The sequence below is a fragment of the Haliotis asinina genome, chromosome 2, assembly GCF_037392515.1.
Source record: "Haliotis asinina isolate JCU_RB_2024 chromosome 2, JCU_Hal_asi_v2, whole genome shotgun sequence".
In the NCBI taxonomy this organism is placed as follows: Eukaryota; Metazoa; Mollusca; class Gastropoda; order Lepetellida; family Haliotidae; genus Haliotis; species Haliotis asinina.
In genome coordinates, this window is record NC_090281.1 from 12,144,221 (window position 1) to 12,161,398 (window position 17,178).

The 17,178-nt window shown below is 44.5% G+C and overlaps 1 protein-coding gene across 1 annotated transcript in view; it reads right to left on the reverse strand.

The window, feature by feature from the left end:
• LOC137273237 (coiled-coil domain-containing protein 18-like) overlaps window positions 1–17,178 on the reverse strand; it is a 73,331-nt gene that overhangs the window by 1,826 nt on the left and 54,327 nt on the right. Inside the window, exons 16-27 of the mRNA XM_067805749.1 lie at window positions 14,849–15,016; window positions 13,690–13,832; window positions 7,552–7,715; window positions 6,801–6,898; window positions 4,683–4,798; window positions 4,191–4,290; window positions 3,820–3,936; window positions 3,424–3,567; window positions 3,018–3,097; window positions 2,196–2,457; window positions 1,194–1,406; window positions 285–843 (exon numbers count right to left, since the gene is read on the reverse strand). Coding sequence (XP_067661850.1) covers window positions 285–843; window positions 1,194–1,406; window positions 2,196–2,457; window positions 3,018–3,097; window positions 3,424–3,567; window positions 3,820–3,936; window positions 4,191–4,290; window positions 4,683–4,798; window positions 6,801–6,898; window positions 7,552–7,715; window positions 13,690–13,832; window positions 14,849–15,016 — 2,164 coding nt within the window. The remainder of the gene's footprint in view (window positions 1–284; window positions 844–1,193; window positions 1,407–2,195; window positions 2,458–3,017; window positions 3,098–3,423; window positions 3,568–3,819; window positions 3,937–4,190; window positions 4,291–4,682; window positions 4,799–6,800; window positions 6,899–7,551; window positions 7,716–13,689; window positions 13,833–14,848; window positions 15,017–17,178) is intronic.

Here is a 17,178-nt window from a genome sequence, read left to right on the forward strand (position 1 = left end):
TTAAAACTTTTTTTTAGTAGATTGTGGATCAAACTACTAAACATCCACTGTTTTGTCAGATGTTCTAATCCCAAGACTAAGGAGACGGTCTCCCTATGACTACAATATGTTCATTACGATGGATAGGATACCTTCCTTTGATGCAATGTCAGATTGCTTTAGCCTTAATGAATAAATCAACCATTATTAAATAATTTTACTTCAGCATCACTATTTTGCAGACAGATGAATCAAAATGCAATGGCAATAATTTGCAATTGAAATTCACTCTTCTGACAACTCACCATCATGAACAACAGGAAAATCTCCCATCTGCTTTCGCCCTTTCTGCAAAATCACTGATGGCTGCTTATTTCCTCGATAATTTTGGCCTGTAATGTTGGCATCATCTTCTGAAATATTGTCAAAATTTAATGTCCGAATAGCTCCGTTAAAAGAATTCTGGGATGAAACCATCTGTCCAGTCACTGCTTCCAAATACATTCCTTGAAACACATTGGAATCTGTGCCATTAGAATGTCCGGTTCCGTTTTGGAACTGTAATGTATCAAACATGACCGAGGAACCATGAACAGCCTTAATTTGACGATAGCCCTGAGATTGATCTGTTGGGACAGAATTGTTCACAAATGCATTTTCTGGAATGACCGTCATTTTTTGTGGTATGAGTTGATCGGCATGGTGTCCATTCATTGGTTGCATGACTTTACCACCAGAGGGCAGCATTCTGTGACCTGCTTCAACCAGTGGTTGCTGAACAAAACTCTTCCCAGACTGCATCTGGGCCAGTGCTGCCCTCTCAAATCCAGACACCCTTGCCTGCAGTCTTGCAATCTCCGACTCCTTGGGACATGGAAAGTCATATCTTAGCAATGCGCTTAAAGTTTGATAGAATATTGTAAATACATCAGTAATTTTCACTGTTAATAATTAAAAGAATACTAAATGTGACATAAATCCAATTTTTAAACTGCCACAAAAAACTTTAGATTCTAAACAAAAGTCGTCATCACATTCATCTATCCACTGTCAGTTATGACACTAACATTATCTAATTTTCCAGTCTTTTGGTGTCATGAACTTTAATAACTTTTGCAGTTTATAACAAGTGACTGCAAAACAGATTCTGACTTACATAGGTCAACAAATTTGTTATGCTAAAATCAGTATCAGATACAGTACAACCCCATTACCTTGAGTATAATGGTCTCGTTGGCTGTATCAATGACTTCCTTCCTGGCAATAAGCTCGTTTTGCAGACAGTCCAGGTCGTCCTTCACCTTTTCCAGTGCCTCCTTGTGTTGGTCCTCCTGCTGCAAGAGCTGTTGCTGTGCATCCTTCAGCTGGCTTTCAAGCTGTGCATAGTTTGACTGCCGCTCCTGCTGACTGTCATGGCAGCTCGCCAACTACAAGAATAAATATCAGTTTCCTTCAGTTTGTTTGTTGTTTAATACAATACTCAGCCATATTCCAACCACAGAATGGTAGCCTGAAACTATGTCAGTATGGACTGTTGTTACTTAGGAACCGTTCATAATTTATGGCTAAGCGTGGGGCCGATAATGATTTTTATGGAGAAGCAAGTATGATGTGAATGACTCCCCTAAAAGTGTACAAAAAAATCAATGCTTTCTAATACACATGCTCTCAACCTTCCCAGAACAAAATGGGTGGTGACCCCTCTTAAAATCATCAGCAATGCCCCTAAGCCATAAATTATGATTGGTCACTCATATAATCCAGACATATGGCAGAGGTTTGTATATACTGGAGTCTCAACCTGGCAATCTGGTGATCAAAAGTGTGAGCATCAATCTACACAATTTGGATATGATGGCAAGTGTCAGCAAAATCAGACCACCTAATCTCTTAGTTGAATGGATTGCTGAAGATGATTTCTAACCCAGATTTTCACAGGTTATGTGGGTAAGACCAGACAATCAAGTGACTGAGCCTCCTCTGCAAAATACCGAGCTACTTGACCAGTCACCGTCTTGTAACAGTTAATGTTAGGCAGGCCAGTGCATCCTATTCAAGTGCTAGTTTCTTAATGTTTCTAGCTGTATCCACTCACAGCTACACTGGCACTGGTTACCACAATGTGCAAGAATCCTCCAGCAGAATCACATGTTGAGGTAAGACATAGGAGAAACAAACTACCAACTAACTTTATCACTGGAGACAAAGATGCCTACCTCTTCCTGGTGTTTCTGTCGTAATGCTTCAATTTCTTCCTTCAATGTCTCAACTTCAGACATTAATCTAGCCTCTGTTTGACTTTCCCGATCTTGACATTCCTTTAGCTGCTCCTCAAGACGTGTGACCTCTGAGTCTCTGTTCTGTGCTAGGAGGACAGCCTCTTCTAGCTCCCGAGCCAGTCGATCCTGTTCTCGGTGAGACTGGGCCAGTTCTCGCCTCGTCTCCATAAACTCTCCATGTTGTTGCTGCAGCTGCTCCCTATGACACAGTGACAGAAATAGGTCAAAAGTGGCTGCTCTCAGTCTGGAGTCAGTGAGTTGGGATTAACACAGCTGTGATAGAGGTTAAACATCAAACTGACGTCAACCAAGTCACAGAATGAGACCAACTGATCCACGTTGTTGCCACTTAACAAAGGCCTAACTCAGTTTCAGTTACATAAGTGACGTCATTCCATTGTCTGCTCACTACTTTACTTTTCCGGAATGGAGTAATGTGTATCAGTTTGAAATCAAACACTTCATTTGGTCATTTTGACATTTAACTTTGATAACAGAAATATTCCCAATTCTTTGAATGTAATTTAAGTAGGGTAATATTCTTGTAACTCCATTCCTTAAAAATATGCGCCTCGGCTCCATTATTTATAAGGAATGGGGAGTTACTCAGACATTACGCTGTACTTAAACGCTAAATCATCTGTGGTCAACAAAATCACTGACTTGATATTCAGCTGCCAAGTAAGACACCTATAGTGTTCTCAAGACCATTCTCATCTAGAATTCCCACTGGGCACTGTATGATGACAGCAGTCATACCTGGTGAGTCGCAGTTCCTGTGTTATCTCCACATTCTCCTCCTTCTGATCTTCCAGACGATGCTGCTGCCTTTCTGTCACCTGAAACAGGATCGCTTCGTTAAAGTGGGTTAGAGAGTATGTTCTTAGGCCACTGCTACCAATACTCCATCCATTTTTGCTGCAGGAGACACCAGAAATGGGCTCTTCACATTGTACCCACATGGGGAATCCAAACCGGATCTTAGGCATGACAATCAAATGTTTTAGCCACTAGGCAAACTCTCCCAAACAAACATGGGTTACTGAAGGTCAATATTCTAAACCTGACTTTCATAGGTCTTAGAACACCATCAGCTTCTGGAACATTGTCACCTGCCACAGGGACAACCTGCCACCCTACACCGTAGGGTAGGTGTAGGAGGTACCTTCTGTAGTTCCTGTAGTTTGGCTGTAGCGGCGTGCAGCTCCATGGTGTGTCGCTGCAGCAGCTGCTCAGACTGCTGGAACTGCAGCGTCTTCTCCCGCAGCTGTGACTGACTCTGCTGCAGAGTGTCGTCCAGGTTAGCAATCTGAAACAACATAGAAACATCACCTCCATCACAATACTACTTCCTCTCCATGTGGATTCATGTTACACAATGCATCTGCAGAAACAAACATTTCATAAACCTTCCATGGAGTATTTTTCACTCCAAGCATAAAAAAAGAACCTTAGGGGTTACAGTTTTGAAGAAATTGGCCAGAAAGTAGGTGAGAAATGTTATAATGGACCCAACTTTAGGGATTCATAGCACACATTCTCATTCGGATCTGCAACTGACCTGTCGTGTCCTCTCTTGTATCTCTGTCTGATATTTCTGTAGTGTCTCATCCAGTTTCAGCATCCTCTGTTCCATCTCCGAGTGCGTCTCCTTGATTGTTTGGTCTAATCTTGTGACCTACAAGAAAATATAACATTTATAAATCACCTCTTCAATTATCACCTACCTTGTGCACCTCATTCAACAAATTATACTGGACACTAACCTGTGCATTAACTGTTGTCCGACACCAATTATAAACAATCCCGTAAATCTACCTGAGCACTCCTTACATTAAACACTACTCAACACCCTTTTGTGCACTCTTTACAATAAATATTGCCCAACACCTAATAGTGTATCCCTTACATTACACGCAGCATGGTACCTACCTGTGCCACCCTCTCATTGAGCTCCACCTGTCTGGTGTCTAGTGACTCCTTCATCTCCTCGTTCTCCTCACTCATCATCCTCAGTTCCTCCTGGGTCTTCCTGAACACACATCACAATTCATCAGACGACCATTAACATATACACATCTTCCAAGAGACAATCAACTGTGTGAATTTGTGTTTAATTTACACTGAGGAAACCTCTGCAGTGAAGAAGTAAATTGAAAGTGATTTCACAGCTTTTGGTTGGCTAACTCAACACTTTATGTCGCTCTATATCTGTAGTAAGCAAGAGTTTGGTTGCATTTCTTCAGTGGATGAAGTCACTGATCTTGTACTTTTGTCTGCAGTTTTGTGTGTTAATAATGAAACAAGCAGTCCGAAATGTTATCTAAGTGTATTCACTATTTGAAGTTATCAGCTACTTTATTCACTCCTGTGGATTACATACGCTTGTCTGTTACTCGAGGAATAATTGTGAAAAACACTTACTTCAAAGCATCCCTCAAGTCCTCCAGCATGTCATCCTTAGCCTTGACCTCGAACTTTGACCTCTGGAGTTGGTCATCTATTTTGACCACCTCTGCTTTGCTCTCCTTCAGTGATCCCTGCACAAACAACGTAATCTAGTTTTCCTTCGGAGATCCGTGTGAGTGAGTGAGTTTAGTTTCACGCCGCACTCAGCAATATTCCAGCTATATGGTGGCGGTCTGTAAATAATCGAGTCTGGACCAGACAATCCAGTGATCAACAACATAAGCATTTATCTGCAGGATTGATAACCAATGACATGTGTCAACAAGGTCAGCGAGTCTGACCACCCGATCCCTTTAGTTGCCTCTTTCGACAAGCATAGTCACCTCTTATGGCAATCATGGGTTACTGAGGGCCTACTCTACACCAGGACCTTCAGGGGTCTGGAGATCCAACAACAAACAACACAATTTAGTATTCCCTCAGAGATCTCTGTACACACATCACAACATAACATAGGTTTCCTTCAGAGATCCGACCACAAACAACACATCTTCAGAGATATGACCACAAACAAACACAATCTAGCATTCCTGAACAACCAAAAATGCACACTCAAATCATAGAGCCTGACATTTGCATAAACAGGTGACCAATACTAGCATGGCATTCTGAGTACCATTTATACACCAGAGCTCCAGATAAGCTGCAAATTTGCATAAAATATGCAATGGAAAAGTTGAAATATGCAAAAACATACATGCCAGCATATGAAAAGAACAGCAACTATTTGCTTTTACGCTATGTCAAAATAACAGTGAGTATTTACTCAATACATCTAAGTTATATGTAATTGTATCAAACATAAATGTTTTCCATCTTCTAAAAGCAAGTAATAACGTGTAACTGATATAGAATACCAATCATGATTTGTTAAGCCTTCACATATTGTCAAATTTTTAATTAGCAACCAATCAAATAGCTGTTTTCTTTAAGTAAACGAATCAATAATGGTGAGCAAGTGCAGTAGAAAGTTTCCACATGATTAAAGTAAAAGGACTGATAGATGAATTAATAGAGATGTACTGTGTTTCACACGCAGAATCAATATTGCTGGTACAAATGAACTTGTGACATTAGCTATTCATGGCATGGAAGTGAAACACGATTAGAACAACTTTTTTGAAGTAAAAATAAGTAACTGTCATAGTAAAGACATGGCTGTCATATTATCTAATATCCATCTTGGTACCTTGTTTTACACCAAGATGGATGTAGACTACAACACCTATTATTTCTTAAAGCACAAGTGGATAAAGCTATTGGCTATAATTTGCCATTATTGGGGGGATTTTGTTTAATAAAAATTGAATAAAAAATGTCACAACTGTTTTAAATATTTGAAATGAATACCCAGATTGTAAAAAGATGCAGTATAGATACCCACTTGAAATAAAAACACCCACTTAGTTTCAAATGTATGGGTTTCATACCCACATAGCCAAAAGCTTATCTGGAGCTCTGATACACAAAATGCACCAGTTCCTCACTTCCTTCAGTGCTTGTAGCATGTAAAGAGTCATCAGGACTATTGTATAGGATGTTTGTATTTAGCACATATCCATGTAACTAGTGCATACTCGAGTTGGCGGTTTTTCCCTTCCATCATTGGATGTCAATCACAACGGCACTTTGTATTTTCAATCTCAACTCCATGGGGTCATACAACCCTTGCAGTCACTCAGCCCACTAAGTTACTGTGACTTCCCAATCCTTAAGAGATACCCATTCACGGCTAGTTGGACTGGGACATACAGTCACTGTACTTCGTCAAAGTTCAATGCATGTTGATGTACCCACAACTAGGTGTTTGCACGTATTCATGTGGCCACCATCTGGTCAGATACCAACAGATTTGTGGGTTGTTTTAAGTGCACAGGGTTGTGAACTGTACACCAGGAGTTGTAACACCACTGCAAGAATCTCCACACAAAGCTGACTCTAAGGTTTTAACGCCCGGTCATAGATGAACTTGTTCCCAACACCTTTTGCCTTCTGGATTACAAGCCTGGTCCCTAGACAGCTCGCCCACCATGCCCCCTCCAAATTATATCTGCTATGAAGATGCAGGTGTACCTTCAGGATGTTAATCTCCTCCTCTAGTTCTGTGATAAGCCTCATCTGTTGCTGGGCGTCCTCAGACCTGCTGGTCATCTGGTCTTCCATGTCCGCCACTGAACATACACAACACACTTTACATTCAGAGACCAGTACAAAAAGCAACACACAACAATAAACAAATGTGGGATGTCATTTTAAACAGTTTGTATACATTCATTATCATACACAGGTTAAACCAATAGTGTTCACCTGAATCTAACTACGCATTCTATAATTACCATACATGTCAAGCAAAGAAACATCACTCACGACTGTACAGATACAAGGGATCCAAGTTTGTTTTCAAGTGCTCAAGTTTGCAGCAATGAAATTGTAATGAGGCTGACTGTAAATAATCAATGATTGATTGTTGAAATGAGTCACGTCCTACATTAGCTTGTCTCTCAAAGACTAAAACAAACAATGAATCCAGACCAGGAATGATTTGACCAGTCAGGAAAGTCTTCACATGGATTGTATTTTATATTGAAACATACATATTTATAATAACCTGACTTTATTCTGTGTCTTAAATGTTAGTCTTGTTTAACATGTCAGGTGACAATTACACACAGTCACTAAGCCTGATGTTTTCCCTTTCGTATTTGTCGCTTATAACATGCATAGAGTAGTGTGGACAAATGCCAGCCTAGCAGAATGTTTGGGAGTTGTTAATGCATAAGAGGTATCTCTGTAGAGAAGGAGGTATAATGAAATGGCCACAAACCTATTTCTATCTTCTGCTCCAGCTGTACCCTCAGATCGCGGTTGTCCTTCTCCAGCTTAGCACAACGTGTTACTGTCTGTTCCATCTCTGTCTGCGTCTCTTGGAGTTGGTGTTCCAATGAGGAAAGATCACTTGTGAGATGGCGATTCTCTTCTTTCAACTCTCTACAGTGATGCAAAAATAAGTTGGAGGATAAATGGAGGATTCACATTTGCAAATGATTAATATGACATTATTGGCATATTGTTCCATCCTCTTCATCGAGTTAGTAGCGTTAACACTGAAATTGTGTCCTGATTTGCTACTGTCACTATGCAGTCTTTCACAGCAGGAACAGTGCAGGAACGTGTTCTTGGAGGCATTTAGAAGTTGGACAAACATGAATACATGACAAATTTTATGGATTAAAAACTTATACAAACCTGTAGAGGTTATGAATTCTTTGAAGAAAGTCCTCCTTGGGGTACATATAAGCATTTTTATGTCCATTAAAAATTCCTACGACAGTTTAACTATTTTTGATAATAAAATATTTACAAAACAAAAAACTCGTTTTTTGTCATGTGAGACTACCCTTACAGGGCCTCCAAGGGCCCCCTACAGGCAAGAGCAGGTAACTCTGGCCGTCTACCTCGCACCTAACTTTTCATGCTGAACGTATCAGACAGAATGAGGGGAGGAGGGTGGCCGTACCCCAAGGAGGACTTTCTTCAAAGAATTCATAACCTCTACAGGTTTGCATAATTCTTTTTCAGAAGAAGACCTCCTTGGGGTACATATAAGCATTAAACAGACTCCCAAAGATAACCAACAGGGAGTGGTATTCTGTCTGACAGCACAGTCCATTCGATCGAAGTGCGAATCTACAACCACACAGAAATAGAAAAGTCACCGACCTGGTCACCTGACCGCTGATGTCAATCAAGGCGGGGGCGTGACAAAGCTGAGGACCTGCTTGTCAAAGCTTACATGCCCATTGGCTACAATTTGGGAAATCCCAAATGACACAAACCCTGCCACCCAAATCAAAGTTTGGAGACCTGGATGTACGGGACACTTGCCAAACTGAACCCTGTCCATACTGCACTAGCAAGCTAAGCGGGGAAATGGAAAGGAAAGTAAGGTACCCAGCCAAAGAGGGCGGGACTAAAAAACCATCACTAAATACCACCGCCGATAAAATGGGAATGGATAGTCACCCACCACCAAGTGCAAATAGATATAGTCACCTGACAAAGCTTAATCAGCTTGAGCGGAGCTATTCTGTCTACCGCAGAGAACTGACTGACTGAACCGAGCACGCTCTCGTGAGTGTCTGTTCAGCTGGTAATGACGGATGATCATGCTCGGACCACTCCAAATAGCCGCTGAGCAGATCCCCTCAATGGGCAGAGTAGTCTGTCGATACAATCCATCGGGATACCGTCTGTGCGCGAGCCGGATAGCCAGCTTTGCCACCACCATAACAGCAGAATAGCTGTTTCTCCTTATGGAGCAAGGCTATTCTCTTAATATAACTTTAAGAGGTTTCATAACGTCTAATACATGAGCCTCTAATACGAAGCGAATAATCGATCTTTGGGCGGTATGAATCCGGTAAGCATATGCTTACCCGATCCTTATGGAACATAGTTCCGCTTCTGAAAATATGACGTGTGAGTTGCTAACACGTCCACCAGACGCAACCGCCACTAAAAAAGTCATTTCCAACTTAACAATTGTAACGACAGGTTGGCCAAGTTATGAACAAGAGGAGTGGGCAACCATCCCAACACTCTAGACAAATTTCACGACCGGACGCAGTCTGTCCACGTCTGCAAGAAAACACTGTACCCATGGGTATTGTCCCAACAAGGCACCCTCAACGGGTATGTGGAAGGCTGAAATAGCCGTGGAGTAGCCTCGAATGGTAGAAGCGGCTTAAGTCAGATTCTGATCGAGACTGTAAAAACTCCAACACTTCAACTAAGGGATTGAGAATCCCTCTACTACAGGCCCATCTATCCTCATATTGTACATTCGTAGAATCCCTCCCCATAGCCAGAATTGTGTCTGCAACCGATGCAGGAATTCTGCTCTTTTGGAGACGATTCTGGACAGTGGCCAGGCCACCCACTGAATCCTGGGATTGGGGTGAGGCTGGCCGTCCTGGGATAGTAGGCTCGGTTGCCACGGTAATAGTACAGGTGGCTGCACTAGCGACCTGAGTATTACCGGAAACCAGCGTTGAGGCGGCCACAGAGGTGCGAGAAGCACTAGTAGCTGCGCTGGTTGGGTGGCAAGCTGAGACAGAACTTTGGAAATCAGGGGAATTGGCGGAAACTCCCTCAACACCCTGCCCGTCCAGTCCAGCTGGAAGGCGTCGGTGGCAATCGCTCTCGCATCCGAAATCCGAGAAAAAAAAAAAGGAATCTGGTTCGTCACTCCAGAGGCAAACAGATCCACCTAGAACGACCCAATCAACTGGGAGATAATCCCAAATATCTCCCGATCGAGCAACCACTCGTGGGGAGCTAGAACACGTCGTGAGAGCGCATCTGCACGCACGTTGTTGACCCTTGGGAGATAGACAGGCATAAAACCTATGCTGAACTGATCGCACCATAGTAGAAACTGCCACGCCTCCTTTCTTTCTTTGAAGGAGCGACGGAGACACGGTGCTGCCTTGCTTCAGAATGTAGGACATCGCCATCTGGTTGTCCATCTCTAGACGAACCACTTGGCTTCGAACCTGATCCACGAAGCGTTCGAACACCAACCTCACAGCTCTCAACTCTAGCACACTGATGTGCAAGGTCGCCTCGTGGTCGGACCATAGTCCTGACACTGTGAGGTCGCCCAGGACGCCCTCGCCCACCCTGTGAGGGAGGCATCCGTCTGAACTGTGAGTGAGTCATCAGAGGTAAACCTATGGATAGATTCCCGGTATCTGTCCACCACTGCAAGTGAAGTATCAACCACTGGGGAATAGCCAGATTCTTCTCGTAGCTCTCCGAGTGGGACCACTGTTGTGCTAACGCCTGCTGAATGGGAGGCATTCTCCGATGTGCACGCCAAACTATGTCCACCTAGCAACTGAAGCCATGTTTGTGCCGAGGCCATAGGGGACTGTAGGACCCTTAACACTATGCCCTGTACCTTGATAATGCGCTCTTTGGACAGAGAAACCACCCCTCGGGTTGTCTCGAACCTCGCCCCCATGAAAACCAGATCCTGCGTCAGCACCAGTTCTGATTTTTTTAGATTGATACCCCAACCTAGCCTGGTGAGAATATCCATCACCGACTGTGTGGATTCTCGACTTGTGTGGAGCGCTCTGAGGATCCAGTCGTCCAGGTACGGGAAACAAAAGTTGCACTGCGCCCTGGCGACCTGAGTTGGTACTAGCATGAGTTTGGTGCACACCCTTGGTGCCGTGGAGATGCCGAAGAGGAGCACACGAAACTGGTAACAGACCCCGTCGAAGGAAAACCGAAGGTATTTCCTGAAGTCGGGATGCATCAGTACATGGAGGTATGTGTCTATGAGGTCGATTGACGTAAGCCAGGTCACCAGGAAATAAGTGGAGTAAAACCCCGTATTCTCCTGTCTTAATGAAACCATCTCTACGGCTGCCTTGTCCAGTAATTTTGGCACGGAGGATTGCCACCTTTTCCCGAAACTTTGGCACCGGAGTGCAGCGAATCCCTGCAAAAGGAGGAGGCTCTCGCTTCCACTGTGGCATGTGGCCATCCCTGAGTGTGGACAGGACCCAGGGATTGGACGTGACTCTCTCCCATTCCCGGAGTAATAGCGGGAGGTGACCACCCACAGGAATTTCGGGTAGAAGGCAAAGTGTCCCGGCCGACGGCAGAGAGATTGCCGCTTGCAACATGACAACTGAGGACTCTGGAGGTACGCTTACTGGGAAGCCGGGGCGACCTCCCCTTCCTCTGAGAAGCTGCCTTGCCCTTGCTCTTCCGTGCCTGTAGAGGAGCAGTCCACTTTGGCGCATCCTTAGACTGAGTCGCAGGATAGCTTGAGCTGAGGACCGAAGGCCGTGCGCGAGAGGTGGAGGGTTGTTCAAGCAAGGGCTTAGAGTCCTTGAATTGACTAACGGCCACCGCGGCCTCCCTAACTACCGTCAAAGCCCCCGGGAACAGGGTCGAGGCCAGCCGGAAAGGCAGAGACAGCAGTGCTTCCCCAGGAAGACGAAACTCTGCGGGATCGGGGGCGTCCGAAGGGACAACCACCTGCGGCATTTCTTTTAATGACTTTGCTAATGAGCAAAGGTAATCTGAGCAGCTGGATCTCAGCTACCCTGCACGGAGTACACGCTTCCCAGGAAGACGAAACTCTGTGGAATCGGGTGAGTCCGATGGGATGATCACCAACGTCAGTGCTAAAGCGATCCATTCGCGTACATGCCCCGGGGATGATCCGAGCGAAAACCTCCGAATCGGCCTCCGTTGGTTCGCCGAAGAAAGAGGGCGTCGAGACCCCGTGGGATCGACCGCCGATGCAGGGACTCCCAACGCACTGAGCGGAACCAATTCAGGTGGCAAAGCCGGTGCTCGAGAACTACCAGTTTGGTTGCCGGTAACCCTGACGCACGAGGGACCCGTCAACAAGGACAACAGACCCATAAGAGCCGAGTTGTCCAAATCGACCTACCCCTGGCTCACCGAAAAACCAGGGTGCCGAAGCAGGGACTCCCGATGCACTGAGTGGAACTGAGGCAGGCGGCAAAGCCGGTGCTCGAGAACCACCAGTTAGGTTGCCGGTGACTAACGGTACGAGACCTGATGGACTGGCGCCGGCAAGTGGACACCAGATGCACTGAGCGGAACTGAGGCAGGCGGCAAAGCCGGTGCTCAAGAACCACCAGTTTGGTTGCCGGTAACCCTGACGCACGAGGGACCCGTCAACAAGGACAACAGACCCAGAAGAGCCGAGTTGTCCGAATCGGCCTACCCCTGGCTCACCGAAAAACCAGGGTGCCAAAGCAAGTTTTTTATTTTGTAAATATTTTATTATCAAAAATAGTGACAACTGTCGTAGGGATTTTTAATGGATATAAACATGCTTATATGTACCCCAAGGAGAACTTCTTCTGAAAAAGAATTCATGATGTTTCAGAGTTAATTCCTGCTCCTTGAAGGCTGAGTTAATATATATATACAGGATATATGGAAGGTTTCTAGAAAAACAAGATCCAAGCCATCTTGTTTGCTTTGGGGTTGTGTTACAGTAGAACATGGATATAGCGAACAAACGGATATAGAGAACAAACGGATATAGCGAACAAATTTAAAAGTCCCGTCAATGGTCCCTTTATAATATCATTAAAATTATACGTGAATAATGAACTCGTGAGTAGCGAATTAATGGTTATAGCGAACTGATTTCCTGACCCCAAGCCGAATTAACGACGTGAGTAGCGAACTCACTCAGTGTCAGCTCAGTGTCAACTCAGCGACTTAGCGGTATACATCAACCTTGTGGGGGGTGAATCAACATTGTTTAACCTCGTTGGCGGTGAATCAACATTGTTTAACCTCGTTAATTAACAAAAGAAACACATCGTGTTTAAAAACTTGACTGATACACAGATCTTCAGTTCACTCTCGTCGCTATGGCAGGCAAACGTAAAGCTATCACCTTTGACACAAAGCTTCAGATAATCCAGGCTGTAGAATCAGGAGTAAGATCGAAGACAAACATCACTCTCGACTTTGGCATTCCGAAATCAACACTCAGTTCCATTATTAAGAATCGCGACTCGATACTGGCAAAATGTGTGTCGAGTGATTTCGGCCCCGCCCGCAAGAAGTTACGAGCTGCAAATCACCAAGATGTGGAAGATCCGCTCTACAAATGGTTTCAAGGAGCGAGACGTGAAATGTACAAGAATACATATGTAGCCCATGTATATACGTGTCTCTTCATCTCTATAAGCCAATATGGCGGTCAAACCTGAATAACGAACAACGGATATAGCGAACTAAATCCCTTGGTCCCTTGGAGTTGGTTATATCTGTGTTCTACTGTATCTTTTTATTATCTCTTATTTTTTTACTATGGGGTAGGAATGGGGTGAGGGAGGCAGTGAAAATTTGATTTTCTGACACACATTACATTTGATTGAATGATACTGACCTGAGAGTCTGAGTCTGCTGTGTGACTTCTGCTGTCTTGGTCTCCATGTCGCTACACGCCTGGTGGAGCTTCCTCTCTGCCACCTCCAGTTCTGTCATGGATTGGGCCTTCTCTCTCAGCAGACGCTGTTCCAGGCTGGATATCTACATATAGAAATAACACATGTGACTACTAGTATCGTTGTGGTGATCCTGGGGATCCAATGAACAACAATATATGACCAAAGTCTTAGCATTCATTTCATTTCAGGCCTTTCATAAAGCCCAAAATGATACAAGTCTCAATGATACAGGTCTCAGTGCCTCCAATGCACCCTTCTTACACAAGTCCCAGCACAGCTGAAGTCTCAGTCCTAGTCTACTGAGGTCAGTCTGGGCCACACAGCCATCCAGCAGTCACAGACTGCTGAGATGAACCAAGGCTCCCATTCACCCCAATAAAGACACATGCCCCTGTAACTGTCCGCTGAGTCCAGCCTTAGCCTCCCATACACCAAGGTAAAGACACATGCCCCTGTACCTGTCTGTTAAGGTCAGTCTTAGCCTCCCATACACCAAGGTAAAGACACATGCCCCTGTACCTGTCTGTTAAGGTCAGCCTTAGCCTCCCCTACACCAAGGTAAAGACACATGCCCCTGTACCTGTCCATTGTGTCCAGCCTTAGCCTCCCATACACCAAGGTAAAGACACATGCCCCTGTACCTGTCTGTTAAGGTCAGCCTTAGCCTCCCCTACACCAAGGTAAAGACACATAGCCTCCCATACACCAAGGTAAAGACACATGCCCCTGTACCTGTCTGTTAAGGTCAGCCTGAGTCTCCCCTACACCAAGGTAAAGACACATGCCCCTGTACCTGTCTGTTAAAGTCAGCCTGAGTCTCCCCTACACCAAGGTAAAGACACATGCCCCTGTACCTATCTGTTAAGGTCAGCCTGAGTCTCCCATACACCAAGGTAAAGACACATGCCCCTGTACCTGTCTGTTAAGGTCAGCCTGAGTCTCCCCTACACCAAGGTAAAGACACATGCCCCTGTACCTGTCTGTTAAGGTCAGCCTTAGCCTCCCCTACACCAAGGTAAAGACACATGCCCCAGTACCTGTCTGTTAAGGTCAGCCTGAGTCTCCCCTACACCAAGGTAAAGACACATGCCCCTGTACCTGTCTGTTAAGGTCAGCCTGAGTCTCCTCCAGTTCTGTGACCCTGTTGGATCTCTGCTGCAGCATGGCCTGTCTCTCCATCAACATCCTGTCCATCTCACGGTTGGAGTCCAGCTTCTCCTCCAGCTCCATCTTCGTCTCCTTCAAGTCCTGTTCTGCCTTGGAAAGCTGGTCAGCAAGAATAAACTAAATAAATTACCGACCTACATGCACATGGCTTGTAAATAATCAAGCCTGAAGTCAGCAGCCTCAGCACCTGATCCCATTTCCATTAGTTATCTAGTACAACAAGACCAATTAAATTGTAAAGACTGAAAGCTTTAACAGCTGACTGTCCAAAAGATTCTACTCAGTGATTAAGGTTATGCCACTATAACCTGATGGCATGGGCTGATGTTCATAATATCAATCACTTGTTTGTCCTTCAGACCAAATAATACACATACAGGCAAGAAACACAGCAGGAATTGTTGAAGGCAGGGGCCATGGGGCATTTTGCACACAAGAACAAAAAATTGCCAATTGAAAGTTTGAAGTTTACTGACACAAGGGCAGTGGCCCATTCTAATTTGAGAAAATGGCAAATAATCCTGAAAATAGCCAAAGTTCTCTATACCAATCACAGTCAACCACAAGTTGATTGCAAAATATATGATATATAACACACATAATAATGATAGTAACAGTCCACATATATGGCGCTCCCAACCATGGCGCTATGTACATTACAAGTAACAGTCCATATATATGGCGCTCCCAACCATGGCGCTATGTACATTACAAGTAACAGTCCACATATATGGCGCTCCCAACCATGGCACTATGTACATTACAAGTAACAGTCCATATATATGGCGCTCCCAACCATGGCGCTATGTACATTACAAGTAACAGTCCATATATATGGCGCTCCCAACCATGGCACTATGTACATTACAAGTAACAGTCCATATATATGGCGCTCCCAACCATGGCGCTATGTACATTACAAGTAACAGTCCATATATATGGCGCTCCCAACCATGGCACTATGTACAATACAAGTAACAGTCCACATATATGGCGCTCCCAACCATGGCACTATGTACATTACAAGTAACAGTCCATATATATGGCGCTCCCAACCATGGCACTACGTACATTACAAGTAACAGTCCATATATATGGCGCTCCCAACCATGGCGCTATGTACATTACAAGTAACAGTCCATATATATGGCGCTCCCAACCATGGCGCTATGTACATTACAAGTAACAGTCCACATATATGGCGCTCCCAACCATGGCGCTATGTACATTACAAGTAACAGTCCACATATATGGCGCTCCCAACCATGGCGCTATGTACATTACAAGTAACAGTCCACATATATGGCGCTCCCAACCATGGCGCTATGTACATTACAAGTAACAGTCCACATATATGGCGCTCCCAACCATGGCGCTATGTACATTACAAGTAACAGTCCATATATATGGCGCTCCCAACCATGGCGCTATGCGCATTACCAGTAATAGTCCATATATATGGCGCTCCCAACCATGGCGCTATGTGCATTACCAGTAATAGTCCATATATATGGCGCTCCCAACCATGGCGCTAAGTGCATTACCAGTAATAGTTCACATATATGGCGCTCCCAACCATGGCGCTATGTACATTACAAGTAACAGTCCATATATATGGCGCTCCCAACCATGGCACTATGTACATTACAAGTAACAGTCCACATATATGGCGCTCCCAACCATGGCACTATGTACATTACAAGTAACAGTCTATATATATGGCGCTCCCAACCATGGCACTATGTACATTACAAGTAACAGTCCACATATATGGCGCTCCCAACCATGGCACTATGTACATTACAAGTAACAGTCTATATATATGGCGCTCCCAACCATGGCACTATGTACATTACAAGTAACAGTCCATATATATGGCGCTCCCAACCATGGCACTATGTACATTACAAGTAACAGTCCATATATATGGCGCTCCCAACCATGGCGCTATGTACATTACAAGTAACAGTCCATATATATGGCGCTCCCAACCATGGCACTATGTACATTACAAGTAACAGTCCATATATATGGCGCTCCCAACCATGGCACTATGTACATTACAAGTAACAGTCTATATATATGGCGCTCCCAACCATGGCGCTATGTACATTACAAGTAACAGTCCACATATATGGCGCTCCCAACCATGGCGCTATGTACATTACAAGTAACAGTCCATATATATGGCGCTCCCAACCATGGCGCTATGTACATTACAAGTAACAGTCCATATATATGGCGCTCCCAACCATGGCACT